Genomic DNA, 21921 nt, shown 5'->3' with positions numbered 1-21921 from the left:
AAAAAAAAGGGCAACGAGGATTATATAAAAGGTTAGGAAGGAAAGGATGAGTGTTCTATTTTTTAGAGGGTTTTTTCCAACATAAAATAATGCAATGATCTAAATAAACATTAGAAAATAATGGAAAGGGCGCCTGGGTGGCTCAGTGGGTTAAAGCCTCTGCCTGCAGCTCAGGTCATGATCCCAGGTCCTAGGATCGAGCCCGCATCGGGCTCTGCTCAGCCAGAAGCCTGCTTCCCCTCCACCCACCCCCCGCCTGCCTCTCTGCCTACTTGTAATCTCTGTCTGTCAGATAAATAAATAAATTCTTTAAAAAAAAAAGAACGGAAACATCATCAAACTGCAGCAATTTTCCTTCCCATTAGGCGTTTTTCTAACCTTAGAGAGAGGTTTTACACTTATATATGGAAGGGACACTTTAGAAGATTTTTAAAAAATCATATTTAATAGAAAATTTGGGGAATATTTGTTACTTTTTTCAACCATGAGTTGCATGCAGGGAGAAGATGGGAAGAGTTTCACTGTTCCCAGCCCTTCCTATCTTACCTCTTTTGATGCGGCCATCACGTGCCAGACAGCCATGAGCTGGCACACTGGTTACAAGGATGGGCAGTTCACCACTCTTGTTTCCTCTGCCCCCTGCCACTGTCATTCCCAGGGACTCAGGTGGTTCCTTCTTTACAGTTATGTGTTTTTCTTGGCATGTAACACACTGGGTAAGATCCTAACACAGGAGAAGAAAATTCATTGCAAAATAAATAATACATAGCTGAAGTAAGGTAAGGAAACTGAAGGAAAAAATACCATGGCAATGATAAAGTCACTGTTAAAATCAGTTACTGAAGAAATAATACACAGTTCCTCATGGTACAAACATGACACCGAACACTGGGGATCACAATGTCAGACTTTGGATGGCTGTATTTTCATATGACTATGTATGGAACAGAAAAAACTCAGGACTGTTGACATGTGGAAGTCAAAATAGGGCCAATTCTACAAAGGTAAATAATGCACTTGAGTTTTAAGATTCTGAAGACAAGCTAATTAATTTTATTTCTCTCTCTCTCCTCTATTCTTTGAGAGAAATGGTGACAGAATAGTACAAAAGTAAAGTGCGGATTAAGTTAACTGCCAGAAAAAAGCTATAGATCTATCTTCTGTTTCTTACTCATGAGAATGCTCGGTCATGAAATGGGTGCAAACTCATCTTCACAACCTTCACGGAAAGCTATAAGGATATGAAATAACTGAATTTTTGAAAAAGTTAAGGAAGAGAAAAATTCTCCAACAAACTGTGTTCTCAGGAAAAAGCAATTTTTACCGATATTGATTGTTTCTATTTATGGGGACACTCCTAGAAGAAAAGGAAACTTTAAAACATCACCTTTTTTTAAATTAGAATGCCATAAAAAACAATGGGTACCTATGAAATATTAATATTAAAATAGCAATAGTAACTAACATTTATTGAAGATTTACTATGTGTAAAGCAAATGGTTTCACATGTATTATTTCATTTTCATGGTTTCATTACATTTCACTACAATGGTCCGGAGTGTAAATCCGATGGTTGGCCCCATTTTATAAACAAGGGAATAGCCTTATTAGAAAGGTCATGTAGGGGCACCTGGGTGGCTCAGTGGGTTAAGCCGCTGCCTTCGGCTCAGGTCATGATCTCAGAGTCCTGGGATTGAGCCCCGCATCGGGCTCTCTGCTCAGCGGGGGGCCTGTTTCCTCCTCTCTCTCTGCCTGCCTCTCTGCCTACTTGTGATCTCTGTCTGTCAAATAAATAAATAAAATCTTTAAAAAAAAAAAAAAAGAAAGTTCATGTAATTTGCTCCAAATTATATAGCTACGCATGATCACACTGGGATTTGAGGTGATTCAAGTTTAAAAAAAATACACATACACACACATAGTGTATATACATAAACATGTATTCATATGTAGTTGTCTATGTTCATACAGCATGATGCTATATGCATCCACACTACAATGGTGCTATCCCATTAAGTGTAATAATGGAAGCTCCTATCTCAAAAGGTTCCTTAACACATATACTGTAACAGCATAGTGTAGATAACAAGATAACTATTACCACGACTAACAATATCAACAGCAGAACTAGATGAGTTCTTTTGCTCGAACTGTAACATTTCCTTTAGTGACACTGCTTCAGAGCGGACAGGTACGACGTGTCAGTCAAGCCCTGCACCAGCAGGGGTGTCTGCTCTTCTCTGCTCCTGAAACCAACACTCTGAAATTTTCTTGAGGGCACTACTTAAATAGCCTAGAGTTCCTAGAATTTTGACCTCATAGAAAACCTGTAAACGTCCACAGGTGGTATCCTAGCATATGACATCTATGTTCGCATCCTTCAAAACTGGGCAAGACCCACGTGATTATGAAGACAATCCAGGTAAACTCAGCTGGGAGCACATTGACTTCAACGCTTGTGTCTGTCAGGTATCGAGTCAATTAGAGGTGGTTGTTTTATTCCTCCAAATGGCTGAGATGTATGCATTTTAGCCAAACTTCACAGATTACTCTTGGTATACTTCATGGAAACTTCTAAGGGCTTAACACTGGATGAATGTTTCCAAGCAGGGGCTATGCAGGAGCTTAGTAATAGAGTAATGTGTGCTTTAATTTTTAACAATGATTATCCTCTGAACAGGTTGTTTTGATAAATTTGTATTTGTTTTCCCTAGGAGACCTTTATATTTTAAAGTAGGATTTGACATCACAAATGCTGTATGTTAATGGTAAATTGCTAAATTAATGCTTAAAATTACATTTAATGTGGCTGTTCTAACAAGCAGGTTTACAGAGCACCTAGAGTAAGAATTCAGCATTGCTATTTAAAACACCACCACTTAAAATTAAGGAAGAGGAACTAGTAAAAAGAAAAATATTTGTGCCCAAAACAAAAAAAAGGACATAAATCGTCCTCTATATGAACGCTGAAATGGTTAAATTTGTAGCATTGTCTTTGAGCACCCATATTTCCACTTTCTGTAGAATTCATGGATTCAGTTACCAACTTTTGCCTTAATCATGATTCTTTAGGAATATGTATATATAGGTAACTTGTAAATCAAGGACCAGCTATATGAACAACTCCTATTCAAATTCCTTTTCGAAACAATAACTGCTTTTCGTAGTCATCATTGTGAAAGCAAAATTATAGGTTCCCTTCACACATTTCGTATTCTGTTCAAAAATAAGATGAAGTTTGTGCTTATAATTTCTTAAAAGTTTTAACTGAACAAAGACCAGTGACAAGTGTATACTTCAGCTCAGAAAACAAGATAAACCTGATGGGCCAAAAATACTTGTGCCTTTAAATGATGCTTTCTTGGGGCGCCTGGGTAGCTCAGGGTGTTGAGCCACTGCCTTCGGCTCGGGTCATGATCTCGGGCTCCTGGGATCGAGTCCCACATCGGGCTCTCTGCTCAGCGGGGAGCCTGCTTCTCTCTCTCTCTCTCTCTCTCTCTCTCTGCCTGCCTCTCTGCCTACTTGTGATCTCTGTGTGTCAAATGAATAAATAAAATCTTAAAAATAAATAAATACAAAAATAAATAATGCTTTCTTGGGCTCCTGTGACATTACAGAGTTATTCTCTCAAATTGTACTTACATTAAGAAGCCACTTTAAGCTAAACATGTGTTTCTCAAGTCATTCTCCTTAAGTAAAATTAAATTGCTTTGCTAAATTAAAACTTATTTACTGGTCTACTTAAAAACTATAGGAAGTAAAAGCAAACAAACAAACAAAAAATCGATAGGAAGGTTCCGATGTGTGATTTTCACACAGTTGGTAAATAGCATCATTGTAAAAATTCTGGCGTACTAGAAGTTGAGTTCAAATGAAAGATGAAATGAAGTAAATAACACTGAGAACACAGTAAAGTGCCACTGTTTTTTGACTTCTACTGATTTCTGCATCCAAAGTGAGACAGCATCAGAATTTTTGGCACAGATAAATGACCTAGGAATATATTATCAAAGCACTGAAATATGAAAGATGCAGCAAAAAGCTCAACATACGGGAATTTAAAATGATCTAGGGTAGTATTCCTATGAACTGTAACATAAAAAGAAATGCTTTATGTGTTTTGCATGTACGTATCAGAAAGTATGATTTATGCTTCATATTCACATAGGGAATTCTGTTGTTGTAGGCAAACTGCCCAACCGCTAAGTATGGACTTGTTGGTCATTGTCTTTTTTTCAGTTACATAACCTCCTGTTACAACTGAATGAGCAAACCAAGATAAATCCCACTTTCAAGCAGGACCAAACAAAGAAGTCTTTCTAGAAGATCAAACACTTCTCATCAATCTGGCAGAGGGACCTTCTTACTAAGAAACCACCCCTACTGGCTGAGGAACAGACTGTACAGGGACTCTCAAGGTAGCCAAACACACATTCCACACCCCCAAACACCTTGTGCTCACCTTTTCCAACAGAGTAACAGCCCTCATTTAAATCTTACCAGTTTGTCACAAGGATTCCCTGAGGGCAGATGAATGAAAACATGCAAACTCGAGGCCTCACCTTGTGTGAGCTGGGACTGTTGTGGTACAGCGGCTGTGCATGGTGCTGGCTGCTACTCTGAGCTCCTGCGTCCTGGACAGGGTTACCAGGCTGGGATTTCCCCGGCCTAGCAATTGTTAAATCCACCCTCTCGCCACTAGCCTGGAGAAAACACACACATATATAATCACCAGTCATTAATGATGCTTCTCACTTAAAAAAATTATAGGGAGGGTCATTTTCAATGCACTTATCATCGCTGTATCAGAGCCTCACCTGAGTGGGGACTGCAGGCCCCTGCTGGGGGTGGGGCAGACGAGGGAGTTCATTTCAGGAGCTAATACTTTAAAACTTCTGCAGGTAAAAGAGCCACACACAGACCTCTTGGGTAAACCTTCCCTAATCCTGGAAATACCAAGGGTGTAAGCAAAGAAAGCCTGGGTTCTGATCTCCCCATGATTTCTTGAAGGGTAACTGTCTTTTTATACTTCCCTCCCCTGCAAAACTGGCCTTGGACTGAGAGAAAGAGAGCAAAGAAGATCAAAGGACGAACGGATTCTAAACTGGATTACAATCCTTTGTGATTTCTGAAATAAATTCCAAGATGGCTACTTTGAGAGTGATAATCAATGAAACTACGTGTAGCTCTGTTTCCACACACTACAGCTTCGAATCGAAAATAGGGATCAGCTTAAACAGTCCTGAAAAGAATGATAACAAAGGTCCTGTAAAACAGGATTAGTATTTATATACATCACAAATTGTGTGCCTATATATGCCATATGTGCACTCACACATAAATGTAATTTTAGAGGTGATGACAACCACGTTGAATTTAGAGGTCCATTATCTGTATTTATAGATCTAGATCTGAAACACAGATTCACATTTATTATACTTTTTAAAGCTATTTTAGCTTTGCTTTTAACGTACAGGCCTGGTCTACTTGATGCTGATTCTTGGTCATGACTACAACTTTCCAAGTTTACTATCATTTCTATGGGAAAATTTGACAGCCTGCTTTCAAGAAGCTGTGGTGGAAAGTAGAGCACTCCTCCCCCATGACTGCAGTCAAGTTGGAAAAGGAGTGAAAACCATAATTTTAAAAAAATGATTTTATTTATTTATTTGAGAGCGAAAGCGAGAGAGCAAGGTGGAGGGGCAAAGGAAGAGGGAGAAGCCGACTCCTCGCAGAGCAGAGAGCCCAATGTAGGATCTGAGCCGAAGGCAGATGCTGAACCACGGAGCCACCCAGGTGCCTGAGTGATAACCAATTTTAAGGCCCTATTAAAGTCACTTACTTATTCAAGTATTTCATTAAACTAGTTTCAGACAATTCTTCCAATAACTGAAAGAATAACACTTCTCATGGGGCCAGAGTCTGGGGATTTGATCTAACAGGCAAATTCCAAATAGAACGCTTACAATCCAGATATTTGAGATTCTGACACTTCCCAGTATTAGATCACACGGTGTGAAGGGTGAGAAACCCCTGTGATCTCATTTCAATATTAAGAATTGTTTGCTTTACTGCCTAACCCTCCCCACTACCAAATACTCTATAACCAGTAATTCAGCTTTATGGGAAGACCCCTGCTCATGCAAACCTATTAACAAACAAATCCCTGATCTTTTTTGATTTCTTAAAAGACAAAATTCTGGCTGTGTGATGGAAGTGGACATATAAGCTTTAAACGATGGGCCAACATTTGGGTTTAGGCCAACTGCCTATCTAACTCTTCAGGGTTTCAAGCACAACAAAAGAATTCTGTTAAAGTCAAGATTTTTAAAAATGCAGGATGCCTAAATGACAATACCTGTATTTCATAAAATAGTGGCATGCCCTTTTGATGGGAGTATATACTGGTATGATCTTTCTAGAGGGAAGTTAAGCAAAATGTCTTAAACTTGAAAACAAAACATTAAAAAGTCTGTTGACAGGGGAGTGTTTACGTAAGTTTTAGCACAACACGCCTACTATACAGCTATATCATGGTGCATCTATTTTCAGGGTAAGAAGGCCACAACATACAGCTGACGTAAAGAAAGGGTGGCAAACTCAGAATTTGTAAGCTGACTGCATGTCTAAGTACCTACGTAAATAGGAACCTATTTATTTGTAGGCATATACAGAAAAATGACGATGTTCTTCAAAACTTTAATGTCACTATCTTATGGACTTTAGACTGACTGTGATTTTGATTTCCTTCTTCATTTTCTGTATTTTGTCTTCCTTAGTCTCCTTTTCAGACATGGAATACATGTTATTCTCAGAATCCAAAACATTAAGATGTTTTTCACAAAGAAACAACTTGAGAAATATATTATATTTGGTATCATATATACGTATCTGTATTCAATTGTTTTAAATCTCAAGTCTGGGACAAGAGACCAATGCCTGAATCTCCCTCCTAATGCAAGATGGCTACCGGGTGTGTGTGTTCCCAAAATTATAATGAACCAAACATTTGTGAAATGGAGTAATGAAATGGGATTTAAATTTGGGTTTTCTTACACAGTACTTAAATCTTCATTGTTAATTCTGTTTACTATACACATTTCCCAGTGACTATCAACCTACTTTAATTCCTGATGCTCGATTATGTTACTGCTTGGTTTCCTCTATGTCAGAGTGTTTTCTTGTGCTTACTTAAAACAAAATAAAACATAACTAAATAAAACACCATACACATCTTTGTTTCACCCCTATCATTGTAGGAGATACCCATATCATTAAATGCTCTGCTAGGTTATAGAACCGGAAGGTCTGGCCTGGATTATTTTCTACTTTTTCTATCTTATTTTTTAAAAAAATTTATAAAGCTGTTTTCTTTTTTTAAAGATTTTATTTATTATGTATTTATTTATTTATATGACAGAGAGCAAGAGAAGGAACACAAGCAGAGGGAGTGGGAGAGGGAGAAGCAGATTCCTGGCTGAGCAGAGAGCCCCGATGTGAAACTGGATGCCAGCACCCTGGGATCATGCCTGACCGAAGGCAGATGCTTAATGACTGAGCCACCCAGGTGCCCCTCTACTTTACCTACTTTAATGTTCTTATTGAAATTTTTTTTCTCTAATAATAACCATCTTTACTTCACAGGGATATTGTAAGAACACAAGTTATGATGTGTTTGAAATGCTCTGAATGCTTTATAAAAAGGGCACTACAGAGATAATGAGTTCTTCTCAATAAAAATTGATTTTCCCCACTTGTATGGAGGTGAAGCGGAGAGTGAACGTTACAAGAGCAGGGAAGTCACAACTTTGGAACCACAGCTCCTTCAAGCTTTGCTTGTCTCACCTGTTAAATGTGGACATAAATGTGTTTTTTATGTGTGGGCTTAGGTGGAGCCCATGGAGCAAATGAAAAACCCATGTGCAAAAATAGAGCCTTCACTCTATAAAGAGCAAGGCTAAATGTTCACAGGGATACAGTTTTCCGGACAGGATTTTATCTGTAATGATAAAATCATCTCTTGTGCATTTTGAAGGATTTGGGGAGCCGTGTTTGATTTCCCCCATGAAATATCAAATATCCCTCAGGTTCTCATGTTACGAAAACATCGACATAAAGGCTGAGCACGTGGAATGAATATCCGCGTGTACCTGAATGATCTGGGCGGCAAGCTCAGGGGTTCCGAGCTTCAGGTCGTGTCCATTGATGGCGAGCACTCGGTCGTTGCTGCTCAGCCTTCCATCCTGTGCAGCCAGCCAGGCCCTCTTCCAACAGATCAAGGATAAAAACACCTGGTTCACCGGTCCTTTGAATGGGTTTAATGCCAAGTTGTTCACCAGAGTCCCGTTTGTGAAAGACTACGTGGAAGACCTCTTCCCGGGGAGAGCTACTGTCAGGGTGGCTGTAGGTCCGGCCCCCAAAGCACCGCTCTCCAGCACGCTTAGGTGCAGCGTGGAACAGGGCTGGGAAAGGGCGGCTCTGGCATAGTTGTGAGACACATTGTTGGTGTTACAGTTGTTGACCTGGAAGAAAAGAATTCTGACTAAGGTGGGACAATCTTTTATCCTCTCAACTGGTAAACATTTATACGCCATTTCCAAAAGAAACGGACTTTGGAAAATGACATACAGTCATTATTTACAAAGAAAAGCCCTCTGAAGATGTTTTAAAATGCACAGTTCCTAAGCTTCACTCACAATGACTAGCACGAAGTAGAGAATGGCAGTTAGGATCTCAGGCTTCAGCGAGGGTGCTGAATCAGAGTCCCTGGTCCTGCCAGTAGCGGGATGTCTGAGGGTGTCCCCTGAGTGGTGAGATGGGTTTACTCTCCGCTTCAAGGGACCAGGAGGAAAATGCAGAGACAGCAGCAGCATGTGGCAAGTGCCAACAAAATACTAGTTCTAGTGGAACAGAAACTGAAGTTCTACTGGATTGATGTGGCTTTTCCAAATGAAAAACACCTACCCTGGAAAAAATACACCGAGTTTTAATCTAAGAAAAGGGACAGATTCTAGATACACAACCTGATCTCAGTTCAGTCATTTTTACTTTAAAGAAAAGCAGGTAATTACAGTTTCACTCTGTTTAGCACTCAAGTGTAACATCTATCTAATACAACAAGCTTAACTCAGTACTCACAGAACATTTATTTACTAAACCTTATGGCCCTGAAAGGAATATAGTGACTGATCCTGGGACAGGAACAGGACTAAGAAAATACACCCAGCTTCAGTTATTCACCTAGTCAGAGGAAGAGGTTGGTGCAACTCTGAGTGTTTATCACAATTAGAATTCCTCTCCTCATCTGCCTGCACCAACAGCAAGCAGGAAATCGACATTCTCTTGGATGTGTTATGTGGCACAGGCTCTGGGTTAGGTGCTTGTGATTACCCAAAGCCTTCAATCTTTTTCACGTGAGTCTATCTTAAGGAAAGTCTTCCCCCTTCCTACTCATCTCGGGATGACAGTTTTGAGCACCACTAACTTGAATTTTATTGATTTGGGCCTGTGGACATCTTTTAAAATTCAGGCATCAAATGCCATAGATCTCACACATAAACTTGCTCTTCGCCCAATTTTGCAACATCTGTGCATTTGGTTGCCATCCAGATCCTTGATGAAAAAGTTGAGTAACATAGGGTCAAGAATAGAACTTTAAGGCAGCTTCTAAAAAACCAGCCTGACGTGGATTTGTTAGTCAAAACTCATCATTTCTGGTTATTCAGCTAAAAAGCCACTTATCTCTAGGTTTTTATTTTTCCGTCTTTGATTCACATCTATCACAAATGACTTTACAAACATCTGGCTGGAATCCAGCGCTAGCCACGTGCGAGTATGTAGCCTCACACCATTTTTGTGACGTGGGTTGTGGAATATCCTACAATCGGAGATTTTCCCTTCACAAAAGTGTGGTTGCCAGTGAAACACAGAGAAAGCAGAGACCAAATAAAATACTGTTGCTAGATGTTGTAGAAATAGCAACAACAGAGTAAACTTTACCACATCTTTAGCTAATTATCTTTTGGACCAATGCAGTCAAGACATGACTGCAATTATTTTCCTTAAAAACCAAAAGTGATGGGACACCTAGGTGGCTCAGTTGGTTAAGCAGCTGCCTTCGGCTCAGGTCATGATCCCAGCATCCTGGGATCGAGTCCCGCATCGGGCTCCTTTCTCGGCAGGGAACCTGCTTCTCCCTCGGCCTCTGCCGGCCACTCTGTCTGCCTGTGCTTGCTCTCTCTCCCTGTGTAAGCTGCAAAAAAGGGCAATCTGGTTCTTTTTGTCTTGGCCACAAAGGTGTCAAAAGGTCAAAACCAGCTACAAGAGTTCCTCCACGGAGAATCAGTTTAGGAACTGGGGTAGAAGGAATACAGCATAAGGTGTCCAGAGAGCTGTGCCAACCTCATGCAACCAGAATACTACTAATATCGTAAAAGGACAGCAAACACAGGAATGCGGTAAATAGCTAGCTATGGTAGGATCAGAAACTGGATTTTACATAAGCTGGATTAGTTATGTTTCCTGTATTCTCCTATTGCCTCTTTGGATTTAGTCAAGAACAAAACACTGCAAGTTCAGTCTGTGTTAGCCAGGCCAAGTGCAATGAAGGAGGGGTTTTGGGCCCAAGTGTCGAAGTGGAAATCACAAACTACAAGAGGCAGAATACAGATGGGTGTGGAAACCAAAGCCAGGAACCCCCAGTGGAAAGGTCAATCCTTGCTGCTCTTGGAGCCTAGTTTGTCTGTCTTCCCCTCTGGACATTTCTCTTGAAGAACTAAAAATCCTAGAGGTTCTAAGTTTGGTTTTAATGAAGAAGACAGCTATTCCCAACAGGATATCATAACCAAATCCACTCTTTTATTGACTCAGCAAGTTTGTCCTGGGTATCGACTCCAGGCACAGCTCTGTGAGAAGCCTGTCCCATAGTATGTAATAATGGCGGCTGCCATCCCCAAAGGAAGACACTGCATTTGAATAACTCTCTGTGACCAATTATGCATTAAGTGGTGAAGAGAAGGAATGTCTTCAGTACTTAGTGTGAGAAGAGGTCTGAATGGGTGAAAATGGCAGGGCAGGGCTTTCTGGATGAAGGTGGGGAAGCTGTAGCACAATGGGGACAGGCTGGAACGTGGAGGGAAGCAAGGAGACTGCTATGTCTGGCTTTTCTGCTACATTATACATTCTATGAGGGCAGGGGTTGCTTTTTGCTCTTAATTATACCCTCAGCTCTGACCACCATGCCTATGATGTTTCAGTAATACACCGATGGCTACAGCTGAAAGAAAAAGCAAGGGTTAAGGCTGAGGGGACAGGTTGTGTAAGAGTTCAAAGAGGACCTGGACTATTAGATTAATCAGTATGGACTTGATTCTCTGGTCCAATCTATCCAGGAAAAGCAGAGTCACAGGTGAATTAACCGGACAATGTCGTACCGGATTTCAGAGCAGAGTAGGGAGGCAGGGGTTTTGATTCTCCTGGGTTAGACGTGAAGCAGTGAGGGCACAGACCAGAGAGATGGCAGGGAAAAGAGAAGGGGTGAATACCAACAGACCGTGGGGAAGGACCCAGCAGTGAAATCGAGGAGGCAAGAGTCCTTGAGCTTGGTTTCCTAGAAGACATCTTTTCTCATTCATGCCTATTTCTTCTCTCCTAAATATCCATTCTTTTAGCTTCAAGTACCACATACACTTGTATGGGTCATATATCCAGGTCAATTTTCACATACACTCTAGAATTCACATGAACAGTAGAATTCTGGCCATCTCATGCTCATCAGTATGCCCTCACACACAACATCATCTTGCCCGAAGCAAGTTCATTTGTTGGAGTAGCTCATTCTTTTTAAAGAGAAGAGGGAGAGGGTAGCACCAAGGATTAGTGCAGAGTCAGGCTGTTTGTGGATGAGAGTGCGTTTGAGAGCCAACAAGAGGTGGTCATGATTTCCGAATTCTATCTTAAATTCAATGCTGTAAGTTTTAAGTAACTTGTGCTGTGTGACCTGTCTTTTCTAGATTATAGAAATCCGTGTAGAGAAGGATGAATCAGACAACGAAGGTAACTGATGGATGGTACCCTGGGACTAGGGATACAGACAATGGGACAAGAGAATTTAGCAGTGAAGGTGGCCCCGAAATAGACAACCGTGGAGACCAAGCCAGGAGGAATCCAGCTGGCCTGGAGAGCCACACACTGAGGCACATGCGGGATCAAATTTAAGATGGGGGTAAAAATACATTCCATGAGTTTGGGGGAAATCGGAGAAATTACAGATAAATTATGATCTGTTTAGCACTAAAAAAAAAAACAGTAAAACTTACCTTTTTATAAGTCAGATTCCACAGTACCCTAATTTCCTAAGTTTTAAATTGATGAATAAGAGTAACAAAAGAGGCAAGTTAACAAAATAATTTAAAAAATTGATACCTGAAGAATTGGGTCTCCAGCAAGAAGTCTTCCATCTTTGGCGATCACCCCATGCCGACAGACTTCCTGGATAACAAGGTTGATCAGTGGCCTTTCATTGCCGCCCACAATGCTAATTCCTAGCTGAATATAAGGATCAGACCGGTGAATTTCAATTGTACTAATTATAATTATGCCTTCCGGAAAACTAACCGGCTGCTGCATAGCTGCCAAGTTAAAAACGAGACGGAGAAAAACAGGTGGAAAGAAAAATGTTTTATATTTTGATTATCTTCACGTAAGTAAGTTATCGTCTATCATTAGTGATGACCTTATGTTAATAGATGATTCATAACAAAGCAATACCACGGGATAAGAAAAACAGAATGACCAAAACACCAATGGGTAAGATTAGCAAAACACTTCCTCTTTGAAAGGTGATCAGTAAATAATCAACAAATAACTACTATGCATCAGAACACTAGGGACCACACAGTGATCTGATAAAGAAATATACAGAAAATATCATCTTGTCCTAATTGATCAGATTGACAAATTATCAATATACAAAATATCATCTTGTCAGTTGACCCATGAAACAGCTGCAAACAGTGCAAGGCAGTACATATGAAATAAAAAAGACAAACTCTGTGACATACAATCACCGTAGTGGTTGACAAAATAACCACATTAAGCAAGAAGAGGAGGGTCTTGATCTGAGCAGTAGGAGATAGAAGAATTGTTATAGCCAAGGCTGGGAAAACTGGGATTTGTAGAAAAATTGGAATTTTCATAAGAGATAAACCTATTTAAAAGTAAGACAAAGGGCCAACTACTAAGATATGCCCAAGATCTAGGACTAGAGGTTTTCTGCCTGTTTCCTGGTGGGTCATGTAGACAGATCAGTGGCTGCTACCAGAGGACAGCAATAGTCAGACACATGGCCTTGGGAGTCAGATACATACCTAGCCATTTCGTGGCTCTCAGACTTTGACCAATGACTCCCTCACTAAGTTTCCTCATCATTAAAAAAAAGCCAGTATTGGTACAAGCATTTAATAAGTTAATATATGTAAAGTGCTTGGCACAGTGCTGACACAGAACAAGCACGGAGGCTGAGGTATTTTTTTGTTCTTCTTGATGCTGTGGATTTCTTAGTCAAGAAGCAATAGGCATCAAAACAAACAAAAGAAGCCTGCTGATGACCAGTGAATTTGTGGACTACAACAGAAGAGGGGGAGGGGGAAGGATAAGCCTCAAGGTAAGACTCCCTTTCTGTTTCTAACCGGCAAACTGTTAGACTTGTACACTTAAAAGGTGAATATGTGATATGTGAAGCATATCTCAGTAAAATTATTTGTTGAAGAGGAAAAACAACAACAACAACAACAACACCCCATGTAGGGAAAGTAATAGGCAGTACTGAGAAGAAAGGAAATATCTGATTTGAAAACAGATGAAAAGCAAAAGCAAGGTGAAGAGCACATACTGTCAGTGGCCGTGTTCTCCTCGAAGGTGGGGTTGTCCAGGCCAGGCTCCTCAGGCCACGGGGGCAGAGACGCTGATATCAAGCTGCGCTCAGCAGGTGCTGTGCCTGTCCCTGAACAGTCCGTTTCGAGGGATAAAGTACCTGGAAGATCTATTACAGTGGTTCCATTTTCATTCTCAATCTCTGTCTGAGCTTTATCAGTTTTCCTCCTTTCTAGGGCTAAACTAAATAGAAAGGCTATCTAGCCCTTTGGTCAGTAAATAAACCATCTTAACGACTCCAAGGTCTTTCAAATTGGCTCACGGTATTATTTATGCAGCTCACAAAAAGTGGAAGATAACCAGGTAGTAAAAATATACTAAGGAGCCTTCTTTCCAAGTGTTTCCTTTTGAATGGACATAAATACTACTCTGTATTTGGGCAAGTAGTGTGGCTTTACTTACTGCCTCCAGCATACCAGCCAAAGGCCTACGAGAAGTCAGGCCCACAAGAGGAGAGACCCGTTGTGAATTCAATAATCAGGTTATGTGCTCATAGTTTTTCTATCAATTTGAAATCATTAAACTGCATTTAAGATTGCTATTATTAGGGTTATTAATATGTATGCCTCCATAAACAATAATAATGCACTGGAATGTCTACAATGCTGATTTATAGCTTTGAGTTAATTCCCCAAATTATAGCCAGTATTTCAGATAATTACCTTTTTATTTGAGGTATACAGATTCAGTTATTAAACAATTCTCCAAAGCAGACCAGTAAAAAAGCCTGTAGATGAAATATATTAGCAAACAAAACCCTATAGCAAACAAAAGTATATATTAAATATATTTTATACATTTTTATTTTTGCTAATACATTAGCAAACTATATATTAAATACATTAGTAAATCTGAGGTTACAGACTTAACCTCAATTATACTCAAAGAAATGCAAATAAGAACAAAGCATTTGTTTTTACCTTGAAAATTTAGAAAAAGCGTGAGAAATATGTAAAATAAAAATATGTAAAAAATATGAAATATGTAAAAAGAAAAATATGTAAAAAATTTAATATCCAAAGCTGGCACACTGCTGGTAGCAAAGAACAAAAGATGAAAATAAATTTATACTCAATTATAGCTAGAAAGGCCAGAAGTGGACAAGTAAAGAACACTGTGTAAGCTGCAAAAAAGGGCAATCTGGTTCTTATTGTCTTGGCCACAAAGGTGTCAAAATGTCAAAACCAGCTACAAGAGTTCCTCCATGGAGAATCAGTTTAGGAGCTGGGGTAGAAGGAATACAGGGTAAGGTGTCCAGAGAGCTGTGCCAACCTCATGCAACCAGAGTACTACTAATATCATAAAAGGACAGCAAACACAGGAATGCTGTAAATAGCTAGCTATGGTAGGATCAGAAACTGGATTTTACATAAGCTGGATTAGTTATGCTTCCTGTATTCTCCTATTGCCTCTTCGGATTTAGTCAAGAAAAAAACACTGGAAGTTTAGTCTGTGTCAGCCAGGCCAAGTACAATGAAGGAGGGGTTTGGGGCCCAATTGTCAAAGTGGAAATCACAAACTACAAGAGGAAGAATACGGATGGGCATGGAAACCAAAGCCAGGAACCCCCAGTGGAAAGGTCAATCCTTGCTGCTCTTGGAGCCTAGTTTGTCTGTCTTCCCCTCTGGACATTTCTCTTGAAGAACTGAAAATCCCAGAAATTCTAAGTTTTGTTCTAATGAAGAAGACAGCTATTCCCAACAGGATATCATAACCAAATCCACTCTTTTATTGACTCAGCAAGTTTGTCCTGGGTATCGACTCCAGGCACAGCTCTGTGAGAAGCCTGTCCCATAGTATGTAATAATGGCGGCTGCCATCCCCAAAGGAAGACACTGCATTTGAATAACTCTCTGTGACCAATTATGCATTAAGTGGTGAAGAGAAGGAATGTCTTCAGCACTTAGTGTGAGAAGAGGTCTGAATGGGTGTAAATGGCAGGGCAGGGCTTTCTGGATGAAGGTGGGGAAGCTGTAGCACAATGGGGACAGGCTGGAACGTGGAGGGAAGCAAGGAGACTGCTATGTCTGGCTTTTCTGCTACATTATACATTCTATGAGGGCAGGGGTTGCTTTTAGCTCTTAATTATACCCTCAGCACTGACCACCATGCCTATGATGTTTCAGTAATACACCGATGGCTACAGCTGAAAGAAAAAGCAAGGGTGAAGGCTGAGGGGACAGGTTGTGTAAGAGTCCACAGAGGACCCGGACTGTTAGATTAATCAGTATGGACTTGATTCTCTGGTCCAATCTTCCCAGGGAAATCAGAGTCACAGATGAATTAACCTGACAATGGTCGTACCAGGTTTCAGAGCAGAGTAGGAAGGCGGGGTATTGATTGTACTTGGTTAGACGTGAAGCAGTGAAGGCACAGACAAGAGAGGTGGCAAGGAAAAGGGAAGGGGTGAATACCAACAGACCGTGGGGAAGGACCCAGCAGTGAAATTGAGGAGGCAAGAATCCTTGAGCTTGGGTGCCTGGGTGGCTCAGTGGGTTAAGCCGCTGCCTTCGGCTCAGGTCATGATCTCAGCATCCTGGGATCTTGTCCCGCATCGGGCTCGCTGCTCAGCAGGGAGCCTGCTTCCTCCTCTCTCTCTGCCTGCCTCTCTGCGTACTTGTGATCTCTCTCTATCAAATAAATAAATAAAATCTTTAAAAAAAAAAAAAGAATCCTTGAGCTTGGGTTCCTAGAAGACATCTTTTCTCATTCATGCCTATTTCTTCTCTCCTAAATATCCATTCTTTTAGCTTCAAGTACCACTTACACTAGTATGGGTCATATATCCAGGTCAACTTTCACATACACTCTAGAATTCACATGAATAGTGGAATTCTGGCCATCTCATGCTCATCAGTATGCCCTCTAACACAATATCATCTTGCCCGAAGCTAGTTCGTTTGTTGGAGTAGCTATTTCTCTTTAAAGAGAAGAGGGAGAGGGTAGCACCAAGGATTAGTGCAGAGTCAGGCTGTTTGTGGACAAGAGTGCATTTGAGAGCCAACAAGAGGTGGTCATGATTTCTGAATTCTATCTTAAATTCAATGCTATAAGTTTTAAGTAACTTGTGCTGTGTGACCTGTCTTTTCTAGATTATAGTAATCCGTGTAGAGAAGGATGAATCAGACAACAAAGGTAACTGATGGATGGTACCCTGGGACTAGGGATACAGACAATGGGACAAGAGAATTTAACAGTGAAGGTGGCCCCGAAATAGCCAACCATGGAGTACAAGCCAGGAGGAATCCAGCTGGCCTGGAGAGCCACGCACTGAGGCACATGTGGGATCAAATTTAAGATGGGGGTAAAAATACATTCCATGAGTTTTGGGGAAATCGAAGAAATTATAGATAAATTCTGATCTGTTTTTGCATTAAAAAAAACAGTAAAACTTACCTTTTTATAAGTCAGATTCCACAGTACCATAATTTCCTAAGTTTTAAATTGATGAATAAGAGCAACAAAAGAGGCAAGTTAACAAAATAATTTAAAAAATTGATACCTGAAGAATTGTGTGTCCAGCAAGAAGTCTTCCATCTTTGGTGATCACCCCATGCCGACAGAGTTCCTGGATAACAATGTTGATCAGTGGCCTTTCATTGCCTCCCACAATGCTAATTCCTAGCTGAATATAAAGATCAGCCTGGTGAATTTCAATTGTAGTAATAATGCATTCCGGAAAACTAACCTGCTGCTGCCTAGCTGCCAAGTTAAAACGAGAGGGAGAAAAACAGGTGGAAAGAAAAACGTTTTATATTTTGATTATCTTCACGTAAGTAAGTTATCGTCTATCATTAGTGATGACCTTATGTTAATAGATGATTCATAACAAAGCAATACCACGGGATAAGAAAAACAGAATGACCAAAACACCAATAGATAAGATTAGCAAAACACTTCCTCTTCGAAAGGTGAATAATCAACAAATAACTACTATGCATCAGATCACTAGGGACCACACAGTGATCTGATAAAGAAATATACAGACAATATCATCTTGTCCTAATTGATCAGAGAAACTCTGACCCATGAAACAGCTGTAAACAGTGCCAGGCAGTACATATGAAATAAAAAAGACAAACTCTGTGACATACAATGACCGTAGTGGTTGACAAAATAACCACATTAAGTAAGAAGAGGAGGGTCTTGATCTGAGCAGTAGGAGATAGAATTGTTATAGCCATGGCTGGGAAAAATGGGATTTGTAGAAAAATTGGAATTTTCATAAGAGATAAACCTATTTAAAAGTAAGACAAAGGGCCAACTACTAAGATATGCCCAAGATCTATGACTAGAGGTGTTCTGCCTTTTTCCTGGTGGGTCATGTAGACAGATCAGTGGCTGCTACCAGAGGACAGCAATAGTCAGACACATGGCCTTGGGAGTCAGATACATACCTAGCCATTTTGTGGCTCTCAGACTTTGACCAATGACTCCCTGACTCAATTTCCTCATCATTAAAAAAAAGCCAGTATTGGTACAAGCATTTAATAAGTTAATATATGTAAAGTGCCTGGCAGTGAGCTGACACAGAAATAGCACGTAGGCTGAGGTATTATTTTTGTTCTTCTTGATGCTGTGGATTTCTTAGTCAAGAAGCAATAGGCATCAAAACAAACAAACAAAAGAAGCCTGCTGATGACCAGTGAATTTGTGGACTACAACAGAAGACGGGGAGGGGGAAGCATAAGACTCAAAGTAAGACTCGCTTTCTGTTTCTAACCGGCAAACTGTTAGACTTGTACACTTAAAGGGTAAATATGTGATACGTGAAGCATATCGCAGTAAAATTATTTATTGAAGAGGAAAAACAACAACAACAACAACAACAACACCCCATGGAGGGAAAGTAATAGGGAGTACTGAGAAGAAAGGAAATATCTGATTTGAAAACAGATGAAAAGCAAAAGCAAGGTGAAGAGCACATACTGTCAGTGGCCGTGTTCTCCTCGAAGGTGGGGTTGTCCAGGCCAGGCTCCTCAGGCCACAGGGGCAGAGACGCTGATATCAAGCTGCGCTCAGCAGGTGCTGTGCCTGTCCCTGAACAGTCCGTTTCGAGGGATAAAGTACCTGGAAGATCTATTACAGTGGTTCCATTTTCATTCTCAATCTCTGTCTGAGCTTTATCAGTTTTCCTCCTTTCTAGGGCAAGTCTCTGATGAAAAGCTCCAGGACATCTAGAGAGAGAGCATTAGGGGGTTCCCAGATGATTTGAAAGGAAAAATGATTGACAGCTTGTGCCCCAACAACAGAATAGCCACTGCTTCATTGCCAAACTCACCTAGAGGTAATCCACAAGTGGTATGTAATTCTGATTTTAACCTCTGCTCAAACTAAGTTCCTACTACACTGTATAGCAAACTTAAAACAGGCGTTGGCATAAATAGTGGCTTCGTGCATGTGTCAAAAAATACTTCAATAAAAACCTGTATTCGGATACATACTAGTCCCAGAAATACACCAGCACAGTTGACGGCACCCTGCAAATACTATTCTGAGATCCTGATTGCATAACCCCCTTTTCACAGGGATGGCTTAACTCCTTAACAGGAGTGGAAACAGCAGTCTTCTTCCACAATGTGCTCCTGCATCCAGACTTGGACCCTGAGTGACACTGTTCCTTTCCAATCTCAGGGCCAAGGGTACACATTCATTTATTAGTGAGAAGCAATACATCTGAGGCTCTGCCACTTGCAGAAAAGCAGAGCAAAGGCTCAAGAGGCTGCGTATGGTGGGTGGCGGTCTTATGTCTAGGACTGCAGACTTCATTCAATGATAGTGTGTTTTAAAATCTCAAATTTCATGAAAAATCAAGTATAGGATAAATTTATTGAAAACTGGAAGCTATCCCTTAGCTGTAAAAGTAATGAATTTCCCCTCACAAACTAAAGATAAGTTGTGGGTTTCAAGTTCTTGAAAAAGATTGCTATGGAATTTCTTTATCCAGCTTTTTCTCATTCCCGGTTTCCTCATCACCTTATTAAGAAAGAGGACAAAGGGGAGCCTGGGTGGCTCAGTGGTTAAGCCGCTGCCTTCGGCTCAGGTCATGATCCCGGGATCCTGGGATCGAGCCCCACATCGGGCTCTCTGCTCAGCGGAGAGCCTGCTTCCTCCTCTCTCTCTCTCTGCCTGCCTCTCTGCCTACTTGTGATTTCTCTCTGTCAAATAAATAAATAAAATCTTTAAAAAAAAAAAAAAAAAGAAAGAGGACAAAGGATTTCCCTTCTGCACTGTTGTGCCGCACTCCAGGAAATGTTCCTGCAAGGACCTGACAAGTAACTTGGAATATTGTATCACTGAGAAAAACGATTTTTGTTAAGTAAGTAGATTACATGAGAAATGCATTTTAAAACTATTTCATTCAATAAAAAAATGGTGACAAAAAGTGGATCATAAAACAATACTTGAGACTAAAACTATAGGGAAAGATTCAATTCTCCAAATGCATATCACACACTGGTATCCATGTGCATAACAGCCAGTCTTCAATGGAGAAACAGACTAGGAACAGGAAGTGGGAAGGAAACATAAGCAGAATGTGCACAGCTGGGAAGGAGCCTAGCTAACAACTAAAAAATCCTACAAAGTAAGTAACTGTAAAGCCCCTCTTATCTGATGCAAGAATAAATTGTTTTTTCTTTTCTTTTTTTTTTGTTTTGTCAGTGAGAGTGAGCACAGGCAGAGACAGAAAGAGAAGTAGGCCTCCTGCTGAGCAAGGAGCCCGATGTGGGACTCAATCCCAGGACTCTGGGATCATGACCCGAGTGGAAGGCAGCTTCTTAACCAACTGAGCCACCCAGGTGTCCCCAAGAATAAATTTAAAACTGGAACCCTGAAGTTGTTAGAGAGGTAAAAACCAGGTATGCTTACATCCCAATGGGACTGCAAATTGCTAAGAGGGACTAAAGACAGGTATTTTGTGAGATATCACAGAGAACTATGGAAGAACGCATTCATCTAGCACTCACGAAGGTTACAGAAGACTACGCAACACCCACCTTTAAACAGATGGGGAGCTGGGCACACAGAAACGGAACAACTAGCCAGGAGGAGACGATGAAAGACTTCAAACTACACAAGGGAGGCAAGAGTGCCAACAACGAAAAAATGACATAGATTATACCATAGAAAGAAAAAACAAGTACAGGGGCGCCTGGATGGCTCAGTGGGTTAAGCCACTGCCTTCGGCTCAGGTCATGATCTCAGAGTCCTGGGATTGAGCCCCGCATCGGGCTCTCTGCTTGGCAGGGAGCCTGCTTCCTCCTCTCTCCGTGCCTGCCTCTCTGCCTGCTTGTGATTTCTGTCTGTCAAATAAATAAATAAAATCTTTAAAAAAAAAAAAGAAAAAACAAGTACATATGAATGTCAAAAATCATGAGCCTCATTAACATTTATAACTAAGACATAAGACTGGCAAGTCATCAGAATTTTTAATAGTTAAAAAGCTTAATATGGTTTTTATTTAATGGATGACAGATTTTTAAAAACATATTTTTCTGCCTTGCTTGTACGATAGAGCAATTTAGCCAGCAAGTACTCTTAGGAAACAAACTAGTTAAGAGTATCAGCTCTTCCACTTATTGACAACCTCTTCCATTTATTAACAACCTCTCTGCCCATATTCTTCTTTATATAACAAAGATAAGACGGCCTAACTCATAGAGCTGTCATGAAAACTAAACTGGACTAATATAAATTGCTTAAAATACTGCCTCATAAATAATCAGAACTCAATACAAACTAGTGACTACTAGTATCATAGCAACTTAAAAGTACTCAAGCTAGGGCTCCTGGGTGTCAGTTGGTCAAGCGACTGCCTTCGGCTCAGGTCATGATCCTGAAACCCAAGACTGAGTCCTGCAACTCACTCCCTGCTCAGCAAGGGGTCAGCTTCTCCCTTTGACCCTCCCCCCTCTCATGCTCTCTTTCTCTCTCTCTCAAATAAATAAAATCTTTTTTTAAAAAGCACACATGCTATACAGTTTTCTT

General features: G+C 40.5%; 1 protein-coding gene, 2 long non-coding RNA genes and 1 pseudogene across 19 annotated transcripts in view; 2 read left to right on the top strand and 2 right to left on the bottom strand.

Annotated features, from left to right (window-relative positions):
- Positions 1-12627, bottom strand: part of LOC309848923 (ligand of Numb protein X 2-like) — a 72396-nt pseudogene extending 59769 nt beyond the window's left edge. Inside the window, exons 1-2 of the transcript XR_014316574.1 lie at positions 12424-12627; positions 8151-8522 (exon numbers count right to left, since the gene is read on the bottom strand). The product of XR_014316574.1 is annotated as a ligand of Numb protein X 2-like (transcript). The remainder of the gene's footprint in view (positions 1-8150; positions 8523-12423) is intronic.
- On the top strand, positions 633-4637 carry LOC309848538. The gene is made up of 2 exons (XR_014303113.1): positions 633-716; positions 4556-4637. It is a non-coding gene; the product is annotated as an uncharacterized lncRNA (long non-coding RNA).
- LOC309848534 (nucleoporin p58/p45-like) overlaps positions 4561-21921 on the bottom strand; it is a 34636-nt gene continuing 17275 nt past the window's right edge. For 10 of the 16 annotated variants that reach the window (XM_082700254.1, XM_082700257.1, XM_082700244.1 and 7 more), the window contains 4 exons: positions 20931-21003; positions 18862-19109; positions 17435-17634; positions 4561-4703 (listed from right to left, as the gene is read on the bottom strand). In XM_082700254.1, the coding sequence (XP_082556380.1) occupies positions 19075-19109; positions 20931-21003 (108 nt within the window). In that variant the 3' untranslated portion in view covers positions 4561-4703; positions 17435-17634; positions 18862-19074. The remainder of the gene's footprint in view (positions 4704-17434; positions 17635-18861; positions 19110-20930; positions 21004-21921) is intronic. The other 6 variants (XM_082700252.1, XM_082700246.1, XM_082700247.1 and 3 more) reach the window with 2 other exon arrangements.
- On the top strand, positions 15485-21883 carry LOC309848541. Its single transcript, XR_014303116.1, has 3 exons — positions 15485-16415; positions 16626-16992; positions 21595-21883. It is a non-coding gene; the product is annotated as an uncharacterized lncRNA (long non-coding RNA).

The sequence above is a fragment of the Mustela nivalis genome (assembly GCF_964662115.1).
Source record: "Mustela nivalis genome assembly, chromosome: 15".
Taxonomy (NCBI): Eukaryota; Metazoa; Chordata; class Mammalia; order Carnivora; family Mustelidae; genus Mustela; species Mustela nivalis.
The sequence above is the reverse complement of the archived record's forward strand: the minus strand, read 5'-3'. Positions and strand labels throughout refer to the sequence as shown.